This window comes from Aplysia californica, unplaced genomic scaffold (genome assembly GCF_000002075.1).
Source record: "Aplysia californica isolate F4 #8 unplaced genomic scaffold, AplCal3.0 scaffold00206, whole genome shotgun sequence".
NCBI lineage: Eukaryota > Metazoa > Mollusca > Gastropoda > Aplysiida > Aplysiidae > Aplysia > Aplysia californica.
Genome location: NW_004797476.1, coordinates 1,061,416 through 1,079,339, shown reverse-complemented (window position 1 = coordinate 1,079,339; position 17,924 = coordinate 1,061,416). Strand labels below are relative to the sequence as shown.

General features: G+C 42.9%; 1 protein-coding gene across 1 annotated transcript in view; it reads right to left on the bottom strand.

Annotated features, from left to right (window-relative positions):
- The window catches only part of LOC101849377 (probable global transcription activator SNF2L2), a gene marked incomplete in the record, with an annotated part of 43,475 nt that extends 25,839 nt beyond the window's left edge, over positions 1 to 17,636 (bottom strand). The window contains 13 exon segments of the mRNA XM_013083038.2: positions 1,230 to 1,393; positions 2,002 to 2,113; positions 3,120 to 3,163; positions 4,540 to 4,606; positions 5,104 to 5,234; positions 6,915 to 7,079; positions 7,650 to 7,823; positions 8,402 to 8,575; positions 9,137 to 9,263; positions 9,701 to 10,085; positions 10,468 to 10,659; positions 12,525 to 13,238; positions 17,566 to 17,636. Of these exon segments, the coding sequence (XP_012938492.1) occupies positions 1,230 to 1,393; positions 2,002 to 2,113; positions 3,120 to 3,163; positions 4,540 to 4,606; positions 5,104 to 5,234; positions 6,915 to 7,079; positions 7,650 to 7,823; positions 8,402 to 8,575; positions 9,137 to 9,263; positions 9,701 to 10,085; positions 10,468 to 10,659; positions 12,525 to 13,224 (2,435 nt within the window).
- Positions 17,637 to 17,924: the final 288 nt, after the last annotated feature.

Genomic DNA, 17,924 nt, shown 5'->3' with positions numbered 1-17,924 from the left:
TCCTCCATATAGATCTAGTAAACTAAATAAATCTAGATCTAGATCTAGATCTTGTAGAACAAGTGAATAGGATCTAGGAATAGGCCTTGAACTAGAAATCCGCATCGGATTCCGAACAGAGGGGCTCAGCTGAGTCTAGACTTGGTCTAGATTCTAAATAAATAAATAATTCACGCACCTGATGAAATGCCTTTTACCAACATTAATATTACTGCACAGCCTATGATAGGGTTTGACAAAATAGAATTGGAATATGAATCCTCCACTGAGGTCTATAATGATCTAGAGTATATAAATCTAGATCTAGATCTAAATTCTATTATCTAAGTGAGTCGGACTGGAATGAATCCACACGATCTGAACAATTGAATTTGTCAACAAAACGAAATTCAAAATGGCCGCTCGAGCACGAAACTGAAAGTAGATAATTTAGGTCGTCGTCCTTTTTCGTATTCGCATTTCTACTCAGGTTCCGACAATTATGTTTGAAACGCCGACGTCGGCAGTCGGCGCGAAAACGATAGTGCCGACAAAGCCGACGGGAGAAAAGGGGGGACGCTGGCAGTCGGCCAGGCCTCGCACTTCGCACATTGACTGATACAGGTGGGCCTAGCGATAGCATCGGCCGCCTCGTGGGTCGCGTCGCGAATGTTGGATTTCAGACGATTGTCGACAAACATGCAGGTCTAGTGGAAGATGTCACCATCACATAACACTATATAACTTCAGATATGTATATCTACCAACTTTTCAACAAAAAAAAAAAAACCCGCACATTTTCCCCCTCAATTTTAAGGGTACTTTCATTCTTTTAGTATGAACAACTTCTGTCTATACGGAAGTGTTAAATACTTCTGTCCATGTCAGAGTGTAAGAAATATTTCTGTCCATAAGGGGTAGTGAGTGAGAAATACCTCTGTTCATACTGGGATGAGACTTAGAAATACTTTTGTCCACACAGGGTGTCCTTACACGGGGATTTAGTCCATACAAAAGTGTTAATATATTCACAAGAGTTAGAAATACCTACGTCCATGCAAAAGTGCTAGAAATACTTACCAGAGTTAGAAATACCTCTGTCCACACAAAAGAATTAAAAATGATACTGTCCATACAAAGATACTTTTGATTAATCTGGATCTAAACTCCAGTACTCCTGCGTGCGATGGCAAAGTGCCTAACCACCACACCACAGACACCAGTTAAGAAAAGGAGAAGCGTGGACTTACGAGAGAGGGACAATGATAAGGAAAGGTCCGTTGACTTTCTTTTTCTCCATGAGGTAAGTGATGAGGCCGATGGTCTGGATCGTCTTGCCCAGCCCCATCTCGTCGGCCAGGATGCCGTTCAGATTGTTGTTGTAGAGAGACACCAGCCACTCCAGGCCTTTCAGCTGAAACACACCACAGGACACAGTTAGGTTCTCCTAGTTTAAGTAAGCATTTAAAAAAGTTTTAGTAAGAGTTTTACGGCACTTTCAACACAATAAGGTCATATGAGTGCCGAAGAATAGATGTGTTAAAAGACAGTAACATACACACACAAAAAAAGGAAGAGAGATAAGGATGATAGGTGTTTGATAGGAAAGGAGGAGCAAACTACACCAGATGTTTGAAAGGACAGAAGGAGAGATAAAGACGATAGATGCTTAACAGGAAAGAAGAGGACATTAATAAAGATGATATATGTTTGATAAGAAAGAAGGAGAGATAAGAGCAACAGATGTTTGACAGGAGAGGAGGAAAGATTAGTATGATAACTATTGTGATAGGAAAGAAGGAGGAGAGATAAGAGTGACAGATGTTTGATAGGAGAGCAGAGATAAGGATGATAATTATTTTGATAGAAAAGAAGGAGAGATAAGAGCGACAGATGATTGACAAGAAAGTGGAAGAGATAGGATGACAACGATTTTGATAGAAAAGGAGAAGAGATGAGGATGACAGATGTTTGATAGGAAAGAAAAGGAAAAAAACCCACATGTGAGCACCCACAACCCACCTGATATTCCTTGAGCTTCCCGTTGACCAAGATGGAGGCCTGCTCCACAATCTTTTCCCTGATGGTGTGAGCCAGGGTGTAGTAGTTCTGCTCCCCGTCATCATCCGCATGGCTGGAGGGGGTGGGGAGGGACATTTTGTTTTAGTATGAGTTTTACCGCACTTACAGCACATACATAAGGTCACTTGAGTGCCGAAGATTAGAAGTATAGCTTCGTTTAGTTTTAGTAGAGGTTTTACAGTGCTCGCAACTGCATAAGGTCATATGAGCACCAGAAGATTAGAGGTGTTACAAGAGAGTAACAAACATAAAAAAGAAGAAGAGGAGATAAGGACAATAGATGTTTGATAGGAAAGAAGAAGCAAACCACAACAGAGCCCCGCCAACCACCCAGCAAGTATTGCTATTAGAGAGTAACATACAACAAAGAGAAGGAGAGATAAGGACGATCAATGATGTTTGATAGATAGGAGAGAAGGAATAGAGATAAAAACCATAGACGTTTGACAGGAGAGAAGGAAGAGACCACCCGAAGGAGGACAGAAGGGGGTGGGGGGCTGATAAGGACAGAGGGATGAAGAGCATAATGTGACCACAGCCGAAACTGTTAAAGATCACGACCCATTGTCGAGGAGTAATGTGGCTGTCTTTCACAGTGTCATTATAACGTAGCCACCCTGATCTTTCTACCAACCATTCAAACATGACTTTCTTCTCTAATACAAATAGACTAGCTAAAACTAAAGCTTAAGATATACATTTCAGCCCGAGACAATCTTCGGCCTCATAAAACCAAAGTGATCTTCAGAATCTATCGGGTCACATGGAACATTTGAGTCAAAGTGAAGAACATCATGTCAGGACAGTCGAAATTGTCTAAAACGGCCAACCGTTGACAATGAGAAAAGTGCCTGTCTTAGACAGGTGGACGTCTTGCACAGTGTCATTAAAATGTATTAAAACAACCAACAACAACAAAAATGAAAGAAGGGAAATGGGAAGTGGCCATTTGAACAGGTGACTGTCTTATACAAGTGGCCTTCAGAGCAGGTTCAACAGTACTTCTGTCCAAAGAAAAACACACAAAAATTCACATGACCACGTGACGTTTGACTCACTTTTCTTCCTGTACTGTCTGGTTTTCTGTATCTTGCTCTTCCTCCTGTAGACAAACCAAACGACTTCAATTTAGTTTTTACGTTTTAGTAAGAGTTTTACTCCACTTGCAACACAATAGGGCCATATCATTGCCGAAGATTAGAGATGTTACAAGCGAGTAACAAACACAAAAAAGAAGGAAGAGAGATCAGGATAATAGATGTTTGGTAGGAAAGAAGGAGCAAACCACACCAGAGCACCCACCAACAACCCACTAGCCTTAGTAAGAGTTAGCAAAGAAACATGTATTGCAAATACAGTCAAACCTGTGTAAGACGGCCACCCATTGTCAAGGAGAAAAGTGGCCGTATAAGACAGGTGGCCGTCTTAGGCAGGACTGATCAAGATGAAGAAAATGAACCATTCCCATCTGAGGTCCCAATCAAAAGTAGCCGCATTGTTGCTGTTTTTGTTGTTAGTGGTGATGGTTTGTATTTTTTTCGCAATTTGTATTTTGTTGCTGATTTTGCGCAAAGGTGACATTGACAATAAAACGAAATGTATCAGATGAGGAAGACCAAGTGCCATGTTAAAACAAACACATGGGTCGCCACCACTCAGAGAACGAGCGACGCTTCTGTCACAAGTTCATGTTGACGTCCTTTGTTACTTTGTTACAGACTGGGTAAACAGTTACCACTCCTCTCACCTACGATTTGTGTATGAGTTCTGGGCGGGGTTTATGGGTTTTGAGGGATCACACGCTTACCTCACCAGCAGCAGAAAATTGGTACCTATTGGTCAACAGTGGGGAGGGGCCTACGCAGCATGATCGGTTGGAGGGACTACCTAACAACAACGACAGGTGATTAGATTATGACGGCTCGCCCACAACGACAGGGGTCAATGCACAATTTTTGACAAAAGGTAATGGAGTCACTAAGGTGGCCTTCTAAGACAGGTGTTATTGCTTAGTGTGATAGGGGTTGTGTGTTAAAAAATGGTGTCCGCGGCCGCGTTGGACAGGTGCTCGTTTTATACAGTTAAATTATATAGAAAAAACGCAAGGGGGGAAATGGAAAGCGGCCGTTTGTACAGGTGGCTGTCTTATAGAGGTGGCCGTCAGGGCAGGTTTGACTGTATACATGAATAAATGAAAACTAAAACAAGCATTTTCACATCATTTACAATAAATCAAATACAACCAGCAGATTTCGGTATAACAATACAGGAGAAAGAAAAAAAAGCTTGCTGCTGAGCAGAAATGTACATTACCAAAATGCCGTTTCTTAGAGCTTTCATCCACTATGCCAGACAGGAAAGCTTTCATCCAGTATATTAGAATCACTCAGAGACCCAGAAACCTACAACAGAACCCCCACCACAGTAAGCCAATACTGTACTAAAACTGCCACAAGTTAAACAACACAAAACATTTACCTCTTCCCCACTTTCATCCTCTTCTTCATCGTCCTCTTCTTCTTCATCCTTAGGAGCCACCTGGAAACTAAACAAAAGATGATTTTATAAGAAAACAAATCATCATCTTATAAAGAAACTAAACAAAATATCATCTCATGAGAATACGTAACATTACCTCATTATGAAGCAAAACATTATCCCGTGAGGAAATGAGGAAACTAACAAAATATCACCCCATTAGAAAACTGAACAAAATATCAAATCATGAGGAAACTACAAAGGAGGATCATAATAAAGTCCGCCTACAGACTCGCATAAACTTGGGATTTATCTCTAGCCTGGCCTGAAACTCTCACACAAACAACTTACTTGAGGTTCATCTTTAGCCAGGCCTCTATCACATTGCGACCTCCGTGCTTTCTTGTTGTGTCTTCATTTTTTTAACAGTGAAAATGTGACATCTTCTTAAGCTCACTCTTTGTTATGAAGTGTTTTCACTGTTATTAAACATGGAGATACAACAAGAAAGCACTGGGGTCGCGACATCCCTAGCCAGGCCTGTAATTCTCACAAACAACTTACTTGGGGTTCATCTCTAGCCAGGCCTCCAACTGACTGGCCAGCGGTGCCTGTTCTCCGGTCAGCACAGTGCCTGTGTCTGGGTCCATCACCTTCACACGCTTGTCATCCTGGCCCGCCTCTTCTCCTCCTTGCTGTGTTATAATTTTTTTTACAATAATTATAATCATATATGAAATTTCTACAGTGATCTACCCTGATTAAAGAACACAGGCTCTGAGCACTTTACAAATACCAAAGCAAAACAGATACAATACATAACTCATTAAGCTAAAAACAGATATTACATTTGGTGACATTTGAAAGAATATAAATATTCGATCTTTCTTGAACTACTGGGCCAAGCATTCCTGATATTGGAGCGTGATATACAAATACCCATCCACTTATTGTTTGATGTTTCATAGATGGTAAAAATTTCTTTTTGTCAGCTTACCCTAACCTGCAAAGTGGAATGTACAGTCTCAACAGATTTGATAAATATGAAGGCACCATTCAAGCATTTGTGACATAAGAGTGGCCAACTTGTACATAATTCTTTTCTCAATAGTCAATAGGAAGCCAGAGCAATGTCTGTGAAAGAAATGTAGCAGAGACAAAGAGGAACAAACTTCAGCTTGCAGCTACAACACTTTTTAACAGGACATAGCTGCACCTCAGGAATTTTTTTAGAGGAGGAAATTCACGCGAAGGTGTACACGCTCTCTGAAGGCCAGAGTAAAACCAGTGAGATTCAGAGGCAATATCTTCGAACATCTATGTTTTTGGAAAGGAAAATTGTCATTTTTGTTAACCACACTGAATTAAAATATTTGAAAAAAAACAAGACACTAACAAACATTTGGCCCAGTTTCGTGACTAAAAATCCACTGTTTGTTGCCAGCAAGTGTCTCATAAAAAGATTTCTTTCACTTTTGACTTGTGCAACAATGTAGAGCAGTATTGGATTAAGGAGGCGACACCTTTGCCACTGTACAAAATTTCTTTATTGCACCAAACACAAAGTGCAGCACCCGGCTTGTTCAATTTTCTAATGAATTATTGAAGTCAACACACCCTCTGCATCTTTCTCAATCCAGCTCCATTTATTTTTTGTATTCTGCATCAATATCTCTCAAACTTCCGTCGTTTTCAATGACAACTCGGCGCGACATTGCCGCGATGCTTGATTGACAGTCAACACTGTCGCTCCACAATAAACAATGTGAAAAGTTAGCGCTAGGCACAGAACAGAAGTAGGAAGCTACAGGCTGACATGCGCAAGCCGAGTTTTCATCTCACCCCTGGTACGGCGTTTTCTGCGTGTAAAGAAAGTATCACAATTTGCTTCCGTGAGTGGTCCAGCGGGGGAAGGAGGAAAATAGTCGGAAAAGCTAGATGAAGCGGAGGTAGCCTAGTTTCCGATATTTAGCGGAAAAGTGGCAGCTACGGCAGGAACAAGTTGCAGATACAGTTGGTCAATGTGTTTCTCTCATATCATTTAGCACCAAGATTTAAAATAAAATGTAAAGTCACGTCGAAACCTCTGTACCCTGCATTTTTTCTACAAAATAACAATTGTCCAAGATGACCATCTAAGATTAATTCCTGGACAGACAACGATGATCATCTTGGACAGGTTCGACTGCATGTGGGTTAAGCCCCTTTCATTGAAAGCTTAGGTTACGCACCAGCTAATGAGCATGCCTCTCTCGTCAACATTTAGAACTTTGCTCTGATGAGACTAGACTTTTAATTTTCCTAAAACTTATTAAGAATTACTTAAGACACTTGTACTGAACGACATACACGATAAGTTGACAAGTATAACTCACCTTCTTCTTCTTTTTCTTCTGTTTCTTTTTGCGTTGTTCCTCCTTGTGCTCCTTGACCAGGGTGGCCAGACTGTTGACGTATTCGTCCGTCTGCGAGAGGAGGTATGCCAGCCTCTTGTCTTTCTTCTGATCAATCAGCTTTCGATATCCTTCTTCATCTTCAGCCTGGGGAAACATTCAGTCAGGTCCTCCAGATGAACAATACCAAGAACTTTCCTTGAAAATCAACATTTTTTTCAAATACCCCACACATGAAATAAAAATAAAACCCTTACCACTCAATACTTTATTTTTCTTTCTTGTTTGGGGGAAACCTACCACACAATTTAGACCATTTAGGAGGGAGGCTTTAGAGTCTGCCTGTCAATTCCAGCCCAGGCTGAGAGAGATACAACATCCCATTAGAAAGACCCAGATACTCAATAAAAAATACTCCCCACTTGAGAATCAAAATCAGGTCCCCTGCATGCAAGAGCAAAGTGCCTAACCACAGATGCCCATACTCAATACGTTCTTTCTTGGTCATCAACTTAGAATAAGCCTCCGCATACCTTCTTTCCAGGTCAGTGACTTACCAGAAACCCCCACATGCCCTCTTTCTAGGTTCTTCGAAGGTTAATTTTTCACTTACCATACGCTCTTTCAACATTCTGTCCAAGTTTATCGAGGGTTTTTTTGACTTACCTAAGCCTTAACATACACTCTTTCTACGTTCCTTCCAGGTCATCCACTTACCATAAGCCTCCGCATACGTTCTTTCTCAATCCTCTCCTGCTCCTTTTTCTGCTCTCTCTCTGTGTTGGTGTGGTACGTGATCACAGCTTTGTTCAGCTTTCCGATTTTGCCCACAACATTTCTATGAAAGTCCTTGAAGTCTTTCACGTGCTGCAGTACAGCGTTCAGGTATTCCTGCAGGGTGTCAAAACACAAAACCAATAAACATTCTTTAGCTAAGCCCTCAGTATCAACGAACCATGTATCACTTGACACATAAATATGTCACAGTGCTGTAGAATCAAGCGCTCGTCATTTTTTAAACACATGGAGTTATTATCTTAAAGCTTGTTATTTGTCTTGCTTTTGATGAAAATATAACCATGTATCTTGAATAGAAGATGATTTAACAGCAGACAAAACTACACCAACTGGGACAAGTTTTAGTAAATTAGAACGACAAGGTTCTCAGCTCTCAAATTCACGATTGCTGAATCCAAGAAAGTTGGTAAGTCTCATGTTTCTGTCTGATACAATACAACCACCTGATGTTTCCGTCTGATAAGATACACCCACCACCTGATGGTTCTGGATACACCCACCACCTGATGGTTCTGGATACACCCACCACCTGATGTTTCTGTCCGACACACCCACCACCTGATGGTTCTGTCCGACACACCCACCACTTGATGGTTCTGTCCCACACACCCACCACCTGATGGTTCTGTCCGACACACCAACCACCGGATGGTTCTGTTTGACAAACCCACCTGATGTTTCTGTCTCTTCTTCCTGTCCTGCTCCATCTTCTGCTGCTTCTCCAGCTTCTCCGTGACCCGGGCCTCCCTCAGCGACTGCCGCTTGCTGCGCTTGTACGACTTGGGGTTGAGGGCCGTCTCCAGCGTGGTGTCCCTCCGCATGCACGAGATCACTTCAGCTCTCAGCTACAGGAAGAAACAAGAAAACAACACAAGATCACTTCAGTTCTCAGCAAGACTGACAGAAAAAGGAAAACAATGCAACATCACTTCAGGAAAACAACACAATATCACTTTAACTCTCAGCTTGACCAACAGAAACGGGAAAAAACGAGATCACTTCGGCTCTCAGCTAGACAAGCACCAGATGACAAGCCCATAGCTGTAAAGCATCTCTGCTTGTGAAGTGCAGAAATGTAAGCCAGATGTTAAAAACAAAATTCACAGAAAATTCTAGTTTTTTTTAGCAGGCCTGGCTCTGGCAGGGTGGAGCCACACCCCACACATCAAGAATGGCCCTTGCATGTTTGCAAGCTTTTGGGAATGTCTTAAAAGCCGAAAGCTTACAAATAAATGGCCACCACACTGTTTGTTTCCTTTGGAATAACTTGACAGACAAAGTATATGGAAACAACCCATCAAAAGTGGGGCACCAACAGACTGCCATGGTGACAGATGACTTTGTCAACCTTTTAACTTGGCTGCCAAATAAGAACAAAATGTACCCTAAGAGCACTATCAACTCACCGATCTCTGAAAGTTGAGCAGACGTAAAGCTCTCAGCTCAATCATCCCTTTGATCTTCATATCCTCCGGCATTGTGGTGGGCATTTTCGACAGCTCCTGAATGCGGTGAGCGATTCTCGCAGAAACCCTTGATGTAACAGAAGGTACAATATTGAACCAAAATAATTGTCATTTATGGACATCTCAAAAGGATCTCACACAGTTTTAGGAACATGGTGTCAGAAATCTTATTGTGCTCAATTGTTTAAGTTGTCTTCTCACTCCTTCAATATCTCTATAGGATCCTCAACTATCTCAGAAAATTGGTTTCACAGGCTTGACAACTTTTTCAAAACCCAGTCAAGGACACTTAATGTTATGATATCAGTTTATGTAACAACGAACAAAACGTACATTAAGTGGGACTGGTGTTACTGTTCGAGTAGAAAATGTCCTCTCAAATTCCCCCAATTGCTGAAACCGTGATAGTCTCCAGACAGTTGGCAAGTTTGCTCAGTCTATAGAATCTTCTACTCCCTCAGGAGGATGGTTTGAGAAATCCTGTTCTGCCCCCAGTTTACTTACCTGTTCTCTCTCTCCTTCAACATCTCTATCGGGTCCAGGCCCTGAGGTTTGGCCACTGGCGCAATTCTGTTCTGTTTGTTAGCTAGTGCAGCCACACCCTGAGGCTGTTGAGGCTGTTGCTGCTGCTGCTGCTGTTGTTGCTGTTGCTGCTGCGATGGTGGTGGTGGACCCCCCCGTCCCTGAGCGTCGGCCTGGTGGGGTGGCATGGCCGCCTGGTGTGGGGGTCCTGGCATACGAGTCTGCGCAGAGTCGTGAGGACCTGGCTGTGGACCGCCGTGGCCCCTCATCCCCGCCATGGGAGGCTGACCATGCGGCCCTGGGGCCGGCTGCTGAGGGTGGCCCGCCTGCTGCATCATGCGCATCTTCTGCATCTGATGGGGGTCCCCTGGATGTAAGAGACAGTTTTTAAGTAAGTAAGAGAGGGGTTCTTTTGGGTTTTTTTCTGAAATAGCATATCAGTGCTGAAGACTAGTGGTGTTATTACAGAGTTTAGTTTAGTTTTAGTAAAAGAACGGCATTTTCATAACACAAAAAGGTCACATTAGTGCCAACGAAGAGGTATTTCTAGAGAGTACGGATTAGTTTTACTAAGAGTTCTACGGCACTTTTGTAGCACAAACAGGTCACATTAATGCAGAAGCTAAAAGGTGTTACTAGAAAATAACGTCTAAAGAAAAGGAGGAGGAGAGAGAAGGATGGACGACAGATGTTTGATTAGAAAGAAGGAGCACATAAAACAAAAAGTTTCCCATCACCCATAGACTGACCTGGCCTTGGGAAAGCCCCGACCTGCCTCTTTCCCTCCACAGCCATGCGCAGAGTGTCGGGGAGCGGAGCACTACAGGACAGTAGCTTGTAGGCTTTGATCTGAGCCCTCAGCTGGTGGAGCTGGGCCTGATTAAATGTCTGCCTCGGCGGTCCTTGCCCTGGCGTGCCTGGGGGGATGCTGGGCGGCTGGTCTGGACAAACAAACAAAAATAATCATCATGATAATAATATCATTCATATAGAGCCCCCGATTTAAAAAAGAACATAGGCTCTCAGCGTTTCACAAATAAATACAATAGAACCATGCAAACATCAACAGATGTATGAGGAGTATCCTAAGAATTAAGTAGCAGGATAGAATAAGAAAGGTAGAGCTGTGGCAGTGCTTCCACTAGCTGAAGCTGAAAAGTAAGGAAAATTCTGCCGGGGGTCTGCATAAGCCCCCAGCAGGATCCGGGGACAGAGTCATGTGTGTGTGTTCAGGGGCTTTCGCCCCCGAAGAAATTGAAATTTAGTGCTTTTAGAGGGTTGAAAATGGCATTTGGGAGCCTGTTTAGTTTGAAGAGATTGCCTGCAAACCATAACATTTTTGTTTTCACCAACATTTTGTCTTGTTTGATTTCTTCACCAAGATCTACACAATTTTGGCTATTTTTAAAAGCAGTTTCCCCTTCCATTGCTACTATAATTCAATCAATTTGTCATCGCAACATTGATAGAAGGCAAACCTGGGAATAGTGAATGTACCTTCACAATACAGTTACCCGGCGTATACCCTAATTTTCCTTAAATTTCACGCATGAATGTCGCATGTCACAACCTCAGAACACCATTTCGAATTATTCTTGACTTTAGTAGTTGTAGCATAAATTTCTTTCATTGCGGCCTTTATCACGTTCCCGTGCCGTAGAATCTTCGTATAGATCATTTCTCTAGACTAGTTCTAGATCTAGACAAATTTGTAAAAATGTTTCTTTCTGACAGTAATTTTCTGTCTAAGATCACAAGTCAATTTACTTGATCAACGCGCAGATTTTCCAGCCGCGACAACAATCCGAAGATAAATGGAATGAGTGAATGATAGAAAGGAGGAAATTAAAATTGGCACAAAATGTTCGCCATATTTTGATCAATCCACAGGTAAAAATGTACTGCTGACAAGCCCGCAATGAATGCATGGGGCACAGCGGAATAATTGTTGATTGCAGGAAATGCGCAATCTGGCAGGTTTCTATAACATGAACTTATTGCAGAGAGAATTACAGTGAATATCCGCAACTTATACTAGTACTAGACGACACGAAAGCGAGTACAGATATTTTGCTACGGAATTTCGGCAGTCCTACGCTGTCGCAGCTATTTACGGAGGGAGTTGATAATGATGGAGGAACAAGTACGGAACTCGCAGAAAGTACGGATTTCCGTAAAAATACGGAAGAGTGGAAGCACTGTGTGGGAAAGGACAGGACAAAAGGATATAGACGTAGAAATAGGACTAATAAAGTGGCGTTGGACGGGACACACCTTCAGAAAGCCCAGCAGAAACATCACAAGACAGTCACTGCAATGGAACCCACAGGGAGCACGAGACAGGGATAGGCCACGGGAAACATGGAGGAGATGTGTGGAAAGGGACATGAGAGAAATGAAGCTCACTTGAAACGAGCTAGGAAAGATGGCCCAGAACAGAGATAAATGGAAGGAGCTTGTATGTGGCCGCCTCTGCCAGGTATGAAAGGCACTGATGATGACCACGCAAACACTACTATGTCTTCTGATTAGAATCTTTTATTTTTCTATTTATCATCAATTTATTATCATATAAACTGAATGAATTCAATGTAGCCCTAGAATTTTTCCTGACAGAAAATATACGACAGTGCACAATCAAGTCTATCATTTCTTTAAAGAGTCTCTAGAATCCTAGTAATAATAGAATTAAAATTATGTTACAACAAACTGAAAGAAGCAAAAACGCATTGAACATGACCAGACACTTAGCAGCCACACAAACAAAACCACCACCAAGCAGCCCCACGACCCAACATATACTCACTCTGACTGGTGCTTGGGTCCACGCTCTGGTTGGGCGGGCCCATGGCGCCCCCCGCCATCTGCGACCCTGTCAGGTTGGGGCTGGCACTTGCGCCTGGCATAGACGGTGGCATGTTCTGCACTGGGCCCGGCACTCCCATCCCTTGGGCCTGCATGGGAGACGGGCCCATTCCCGACACACCCATCGACTGCGGCTGGCCGTGATTTTGCATTGGTATGCCCCCTGAGGAGGGAGGCATGTTGCCCATACTGTTGTCCGGCATGCTGGGCATATTACCTGGCGGCATTCCCCCTGCCATGTTTCCCATGCCTCCCATCGTAGAGGACGGGGGCACACTGGATGCAGAGGAATTCATCCCCATGCCCTGCGAGGGGTGGCCTCCCATGTTGCCCTGTCCGTGACCACCCATCACTGGAGCTGGAACGTTACTCTGGTTGCCCGTCATGGCCGGGTTCATGCCTGCAGTTGGGGCACCGGGTCCCATGCCAGGCGCTGGCCCGCCCTGCATCATCTGGTGGCCAGGAGACATTCCGGGCATCCCCGGGCCTTGGTTCTGTAAGGGCATACCTTGTTGAGGCATCCCTGGGTGCATGCTCTGTCCATGTGGGCCCGGCATTCCTTTCCCTCGGTTGCCCATAGGGGGCATCATGTGCTGCTGTGAATAGCGAGGATCCTCTGACATTCCCCCTCGCTCTTCCATCTCAAATAGAAATTCTAGAGGGAAAAAAAAATTACAAAACATTAATATCTGTAAAATGTACAAAAGGAAAAAAGAAAAAGAATGACTTTCATAACTGTTGAAAATACATTTGTGAACAAAACTCACTCACTGATGATCAAAGTAAAAAGGAAAAGCCTACAATCTGCTAGGATCACAAAAACAAAAATCTGTACCAAAGCAACAGCAACAGCTTTAGTACAATTCAACACATTAATTTCAACTTACTTTTAACCCTTTGTCTCCAAAATTTGCTTCCGCATTTGGATGAAATTCAATTTTGGTAAATCAAAACGGAGCATAGCGTCGCTTACATATTTGCCTACAATTTCTTGCAAAATTAAGCTGTAACAGAGTCATATACAGTGGTATCTACTTAACGGCAACACAGATAAGAGCAACTTCCACTTACAACAACCTAAGCTTCCATAAGGAAATTTTTCTTTGTATAACCCCTGTTAACAGCAATTCAAAAAATGTCTTTTTGCTTTAATTCATAAAGAGCCATACAATCAGCTGAGCTTCAAAATCGCTACCATACGACAGCCGCAAACTAAAACAATGCAATGATTGAAAACCCCACTCTCCTCATTCAACAAACCAACTGAACACATCCCGACTGAGAAAAAAAACTGTAATCTCTTTCTTTACAGGTCATCATATTTTGAATGTACTGAATCATTTTACTACTGCCTATTACTCTACTATTAGGAAATAAACTAGACTATCATATTCTCATCAGCCAGTGACAATGTAGGCTATTCAGCAAAACAAAATTCAGCTCACTTGCCACTTGCGGTTTAGTTAAAAAGTTAGATTCCAACCTCATTAACACTTTCCATCTACCCAGCAAGCAGAGCACACAAGCTGTGTCCCCATGTACCAGGAGGTTGCAGATGGGGTACATCACTATTTATACCTATATCTATGCAAAAATACCCCAAACATTATGAAATGTTCCAACATGCTGAGATCATTGAGAATATTTAAAGCGACGATCATATATGTTTACCAAAAAATAAATTAGAATCAGAACAAAAATTTAGGAATAGATATAGTAAGCATATATTCATCATCAGAATCCTCGTCATGGCAACATTAGTTTACTCTAGAGTAAAACTTCACATATGATAGGTTTACTTGACATTTTGCAAACAAAAAATTCACATAAGTTACAGCGCTTCCCTCACCAACTGACTAGATCTCACCCACCGTGGCGGGCCCACTTTGCCGCTTAGCGTGCGATGGGTACGCCACTAGGTTTCACCGCCAACTGCTTGGGCTGTGTGTGCACGCTTTTGTGTGTTTGTGTGCAAATTTATGGAACGAGAATTGCTGAGATCGTTTAAAAAAGATAACACAAAGAAAAATTAAAATAACAAACATGACAAGATCTAGTCAACAGTTATTGGTGAGGGAAACCCAAGAGTCGGTGCATGGTGTCGGCTTCTTGCTACGACAGAAATATTGTCAGTGTCCTACGAGAAACCCTGACTGTTGCCATGATGGATGGAAACTGTGCCTTGCAGGGAGTCGATTCACGACGTCAGCTGAGAGCAGATACGCCCCAATTGAAGGAGAGGCTCTAACTGTGGCATACGCACTACATCAAACACGTTACTACATCCAAGGTTGCACCGACCTCACTGTGACGACGGACCACAAACCGCTAGTCAGAATCTTGAATGACAGGTCACTGAGAGAAATCACGAACAGACGGCTGCTGAATTTAAAGGAAAAGACACTAGCTTACAAATTCAACATCGTCCATGTGCCAGGTCACAAAAATAAAGGTCCTGATGCTGCATCAAGATATCCAGTCATCACCCCAGAATCGGTCAATCCCCAAATGTCCGACATCGACGTTGCAGAGGACAGTGCTACAGTTCTGGCTGCCACGGACACACTGCGGTCAGTAGCAAACATTGTTACATGGAGCATGGTCCGGGAGGCTACCGCCTCTGACCCAACCTTGCAAGAACTGGTCAACTTGATCCGTGATGGTGTCCCAGATCAGTGCAAAGACCTCCCCCTACAATTGCGCCCATACCACAAGTATGCAGCTAGCCTGTCTTGCGTCGATGGCGTCATCCTCATGGGCCATAGAATCATCATTCCTGTCTCACTTCAAAGAAGCATCCTCGACGCACTCCTGAGGGCTTGATCAAACGTTAACGCGAGACATTTGTTACCTTCGGCGTCTCAGAGGAATTAACCTCAGATGGTGGGCCACAATTCACATCAAGCAAGACAAAAGAATTCCTGAAGTCTTGGGGAGTCCACCATAGGCTAACATCTGTGGCAAATCCACACGGCAACTGTAGAGCAGAAATTGCAGTCAAAACCGTCAAACGCATGCTGATGGATAGCACTGGCCGGGTCACTGGACGTCGACAAATTCCAACGCGCCATGCTGATGTACAGAAACTCGATTGACACTGAGACCAAATCATCTCCTGCTCTTATCCAGTTTGGTCGACCAAGTAGGGATGCGATCCCCATCCCAATGGGTCGGTACTGCCCCCACAATACGTGGCAAGAAACACTCATGTACAAAGAAAAGGCCCTTGCTAAGAGGCACTCACAAAGCCATGAAAAGTGGACCGAACATACACGCACGCTGCAACAACTGCAAGTGGGGGACCATGTGTTACGTGTATGTGCAAAATCTAGTGGGAAACCATCCAAGGAAATGGGAAAGGACAGGTGTTGTCACCGAAGTCAGGCAATTTCACCAATACGTCGTCCATGTCGACGGGTCATGTAGAATTACGCTAAGAAACGGACAGCACCTGAGCCTGAGGAAATTCAAGCCCTTCCACAAAACGTCTACGGTCATCACTGGCACAATCCCAAGCATACCAGAATCAGCCCGTCAACAAAAAAGCCCCGACCTTGACTCCCAAGCATCACCATCCCCACCAGAGAAATCCCAACAAGCAAACGGCAAACGGCCCAGAAGAGCTTCAGCGGCATGACCCAGAATCAACTTCCGTCCTGCCGGACAGCCCCGACACACCTGACACAGGACCAGCCTCACCCGACAGCATCTAATCTAGAAGTAGTATGATAGATCACTGTCTAGGCCTACAACTAAAAGTAAAGTATTTATAAGTCCAAGTATTACCTCACCAGACACAGTAGTAGCCTACCGTTCAGACTACAAACAACTACAGTACAGTACAGTGCAGGCCCAGATCCCACACTCCTAGACTCTTAGTATTAGTCTTTAGTCTTCTATTAGATCTAGTTCTAGATATAGATCTATAGATCTAGAATCTAGATCTAGATATCTATGAAAGTGGCTATTCTCACCCGCCGGAAGTTCTCGCAAGATCAACTCCTCCCCTCTTCTCTCTCTCTCTCTTTCTGAATACTGTCTATCGGTGTGGACGATCAAATTGACCAAAACAAAGTTTAAAAATGATGTTAAAACACAAAAGTAAATTAATTTGGTTGTCTACAAAGATGCTACGGCTATTTAACTTTTCGAATCGAGCCGAACTACGCGGGTCTCCATTTTGTTTTGCCCGGAAATTCTCGCGCTACTCCTCTCTCTTTCTCTCTCTCTGTCTCTCTCCACTGCCCACAGACAAAATTGTACGCTTTTAGTAGGCTACAGTTGTAATGGAACGTTTGTTCACGGCACAGAATTCTACAATTTTTCTGTTATCACAGTGTAGAATTCTGTGGTTTAGGGTGAACGCAAAATTTGGTGAACGCGCACCGGGTGAGAATAGCCACAAGACTCGCCTGCACTATTCTCACTCCGGGTGAGAATAGAGGTGGCCGATTTCTATATCTAGATTTAGACTATCTAGAATCTAGATCTAGACTCTAGATCTAGATTCTATATCTACTCTAGATCTAGATTCTAGATCTAGATCTAGATCTAGTCTTTTTTTTACTCTTTATTTACTGAACTGTGTTGTTCCCGTCTGATCAGTCAGAGAGAATCTAGATCTAGATTTACTCGTTTTCATCCCCTTTATCCCATGAATAGATCCAGAAAGTAATTGTAGGGTCATGACACATGCTTCAACGTATTAATAATACAAATCACAATAATAGTGAAAAGTACAAAACGGACACAGACTACACACTACCACCACGACTCTACACACACGCTAAAGAAAGAGAATGCCAAAATGAAAATGGCTGTTTCTCAGCTCAACATTAGTCGGGGAAATGCACTTTCACATCTGAACAACACTTAGAAATTCCGCCACACCTGCTAGCTTACTCACTAGTAGTATTCAACGAAAATTTCAGGGGTTCTAGACATCTAATTGTAAGTGTAAACTTAGAAAACCGGTTACTTACTGTTTCTTTGAAACAAAAGCGTTCACCATCATAGAAGCTAAATTTAGCTTATAATGGTAGCTTGTGGCCAGGATTTCAAAGGAAAGAACTTTTGTTGCTAATAATATAAATGCTTTGATAGCGTCACGTGTCTGATATACTTGACCATGTTCAATTTAAAAACTACTCTTTAGTTTTTAAAAGTAAAAGTAGTATATAAGGCTGGAAATATCCTTTGAAAATTTTTTTAAAACAGGAATGAGGGGGCAAAAACAAAGGAAATACTTGTACAAATAAATATGAGCCAAATTGGCATTAGAAGCAAGCCGACCGAAAATCGATGTAGGTGGCACTCTCGTCGGTGAAGGCAGAAAAACGAC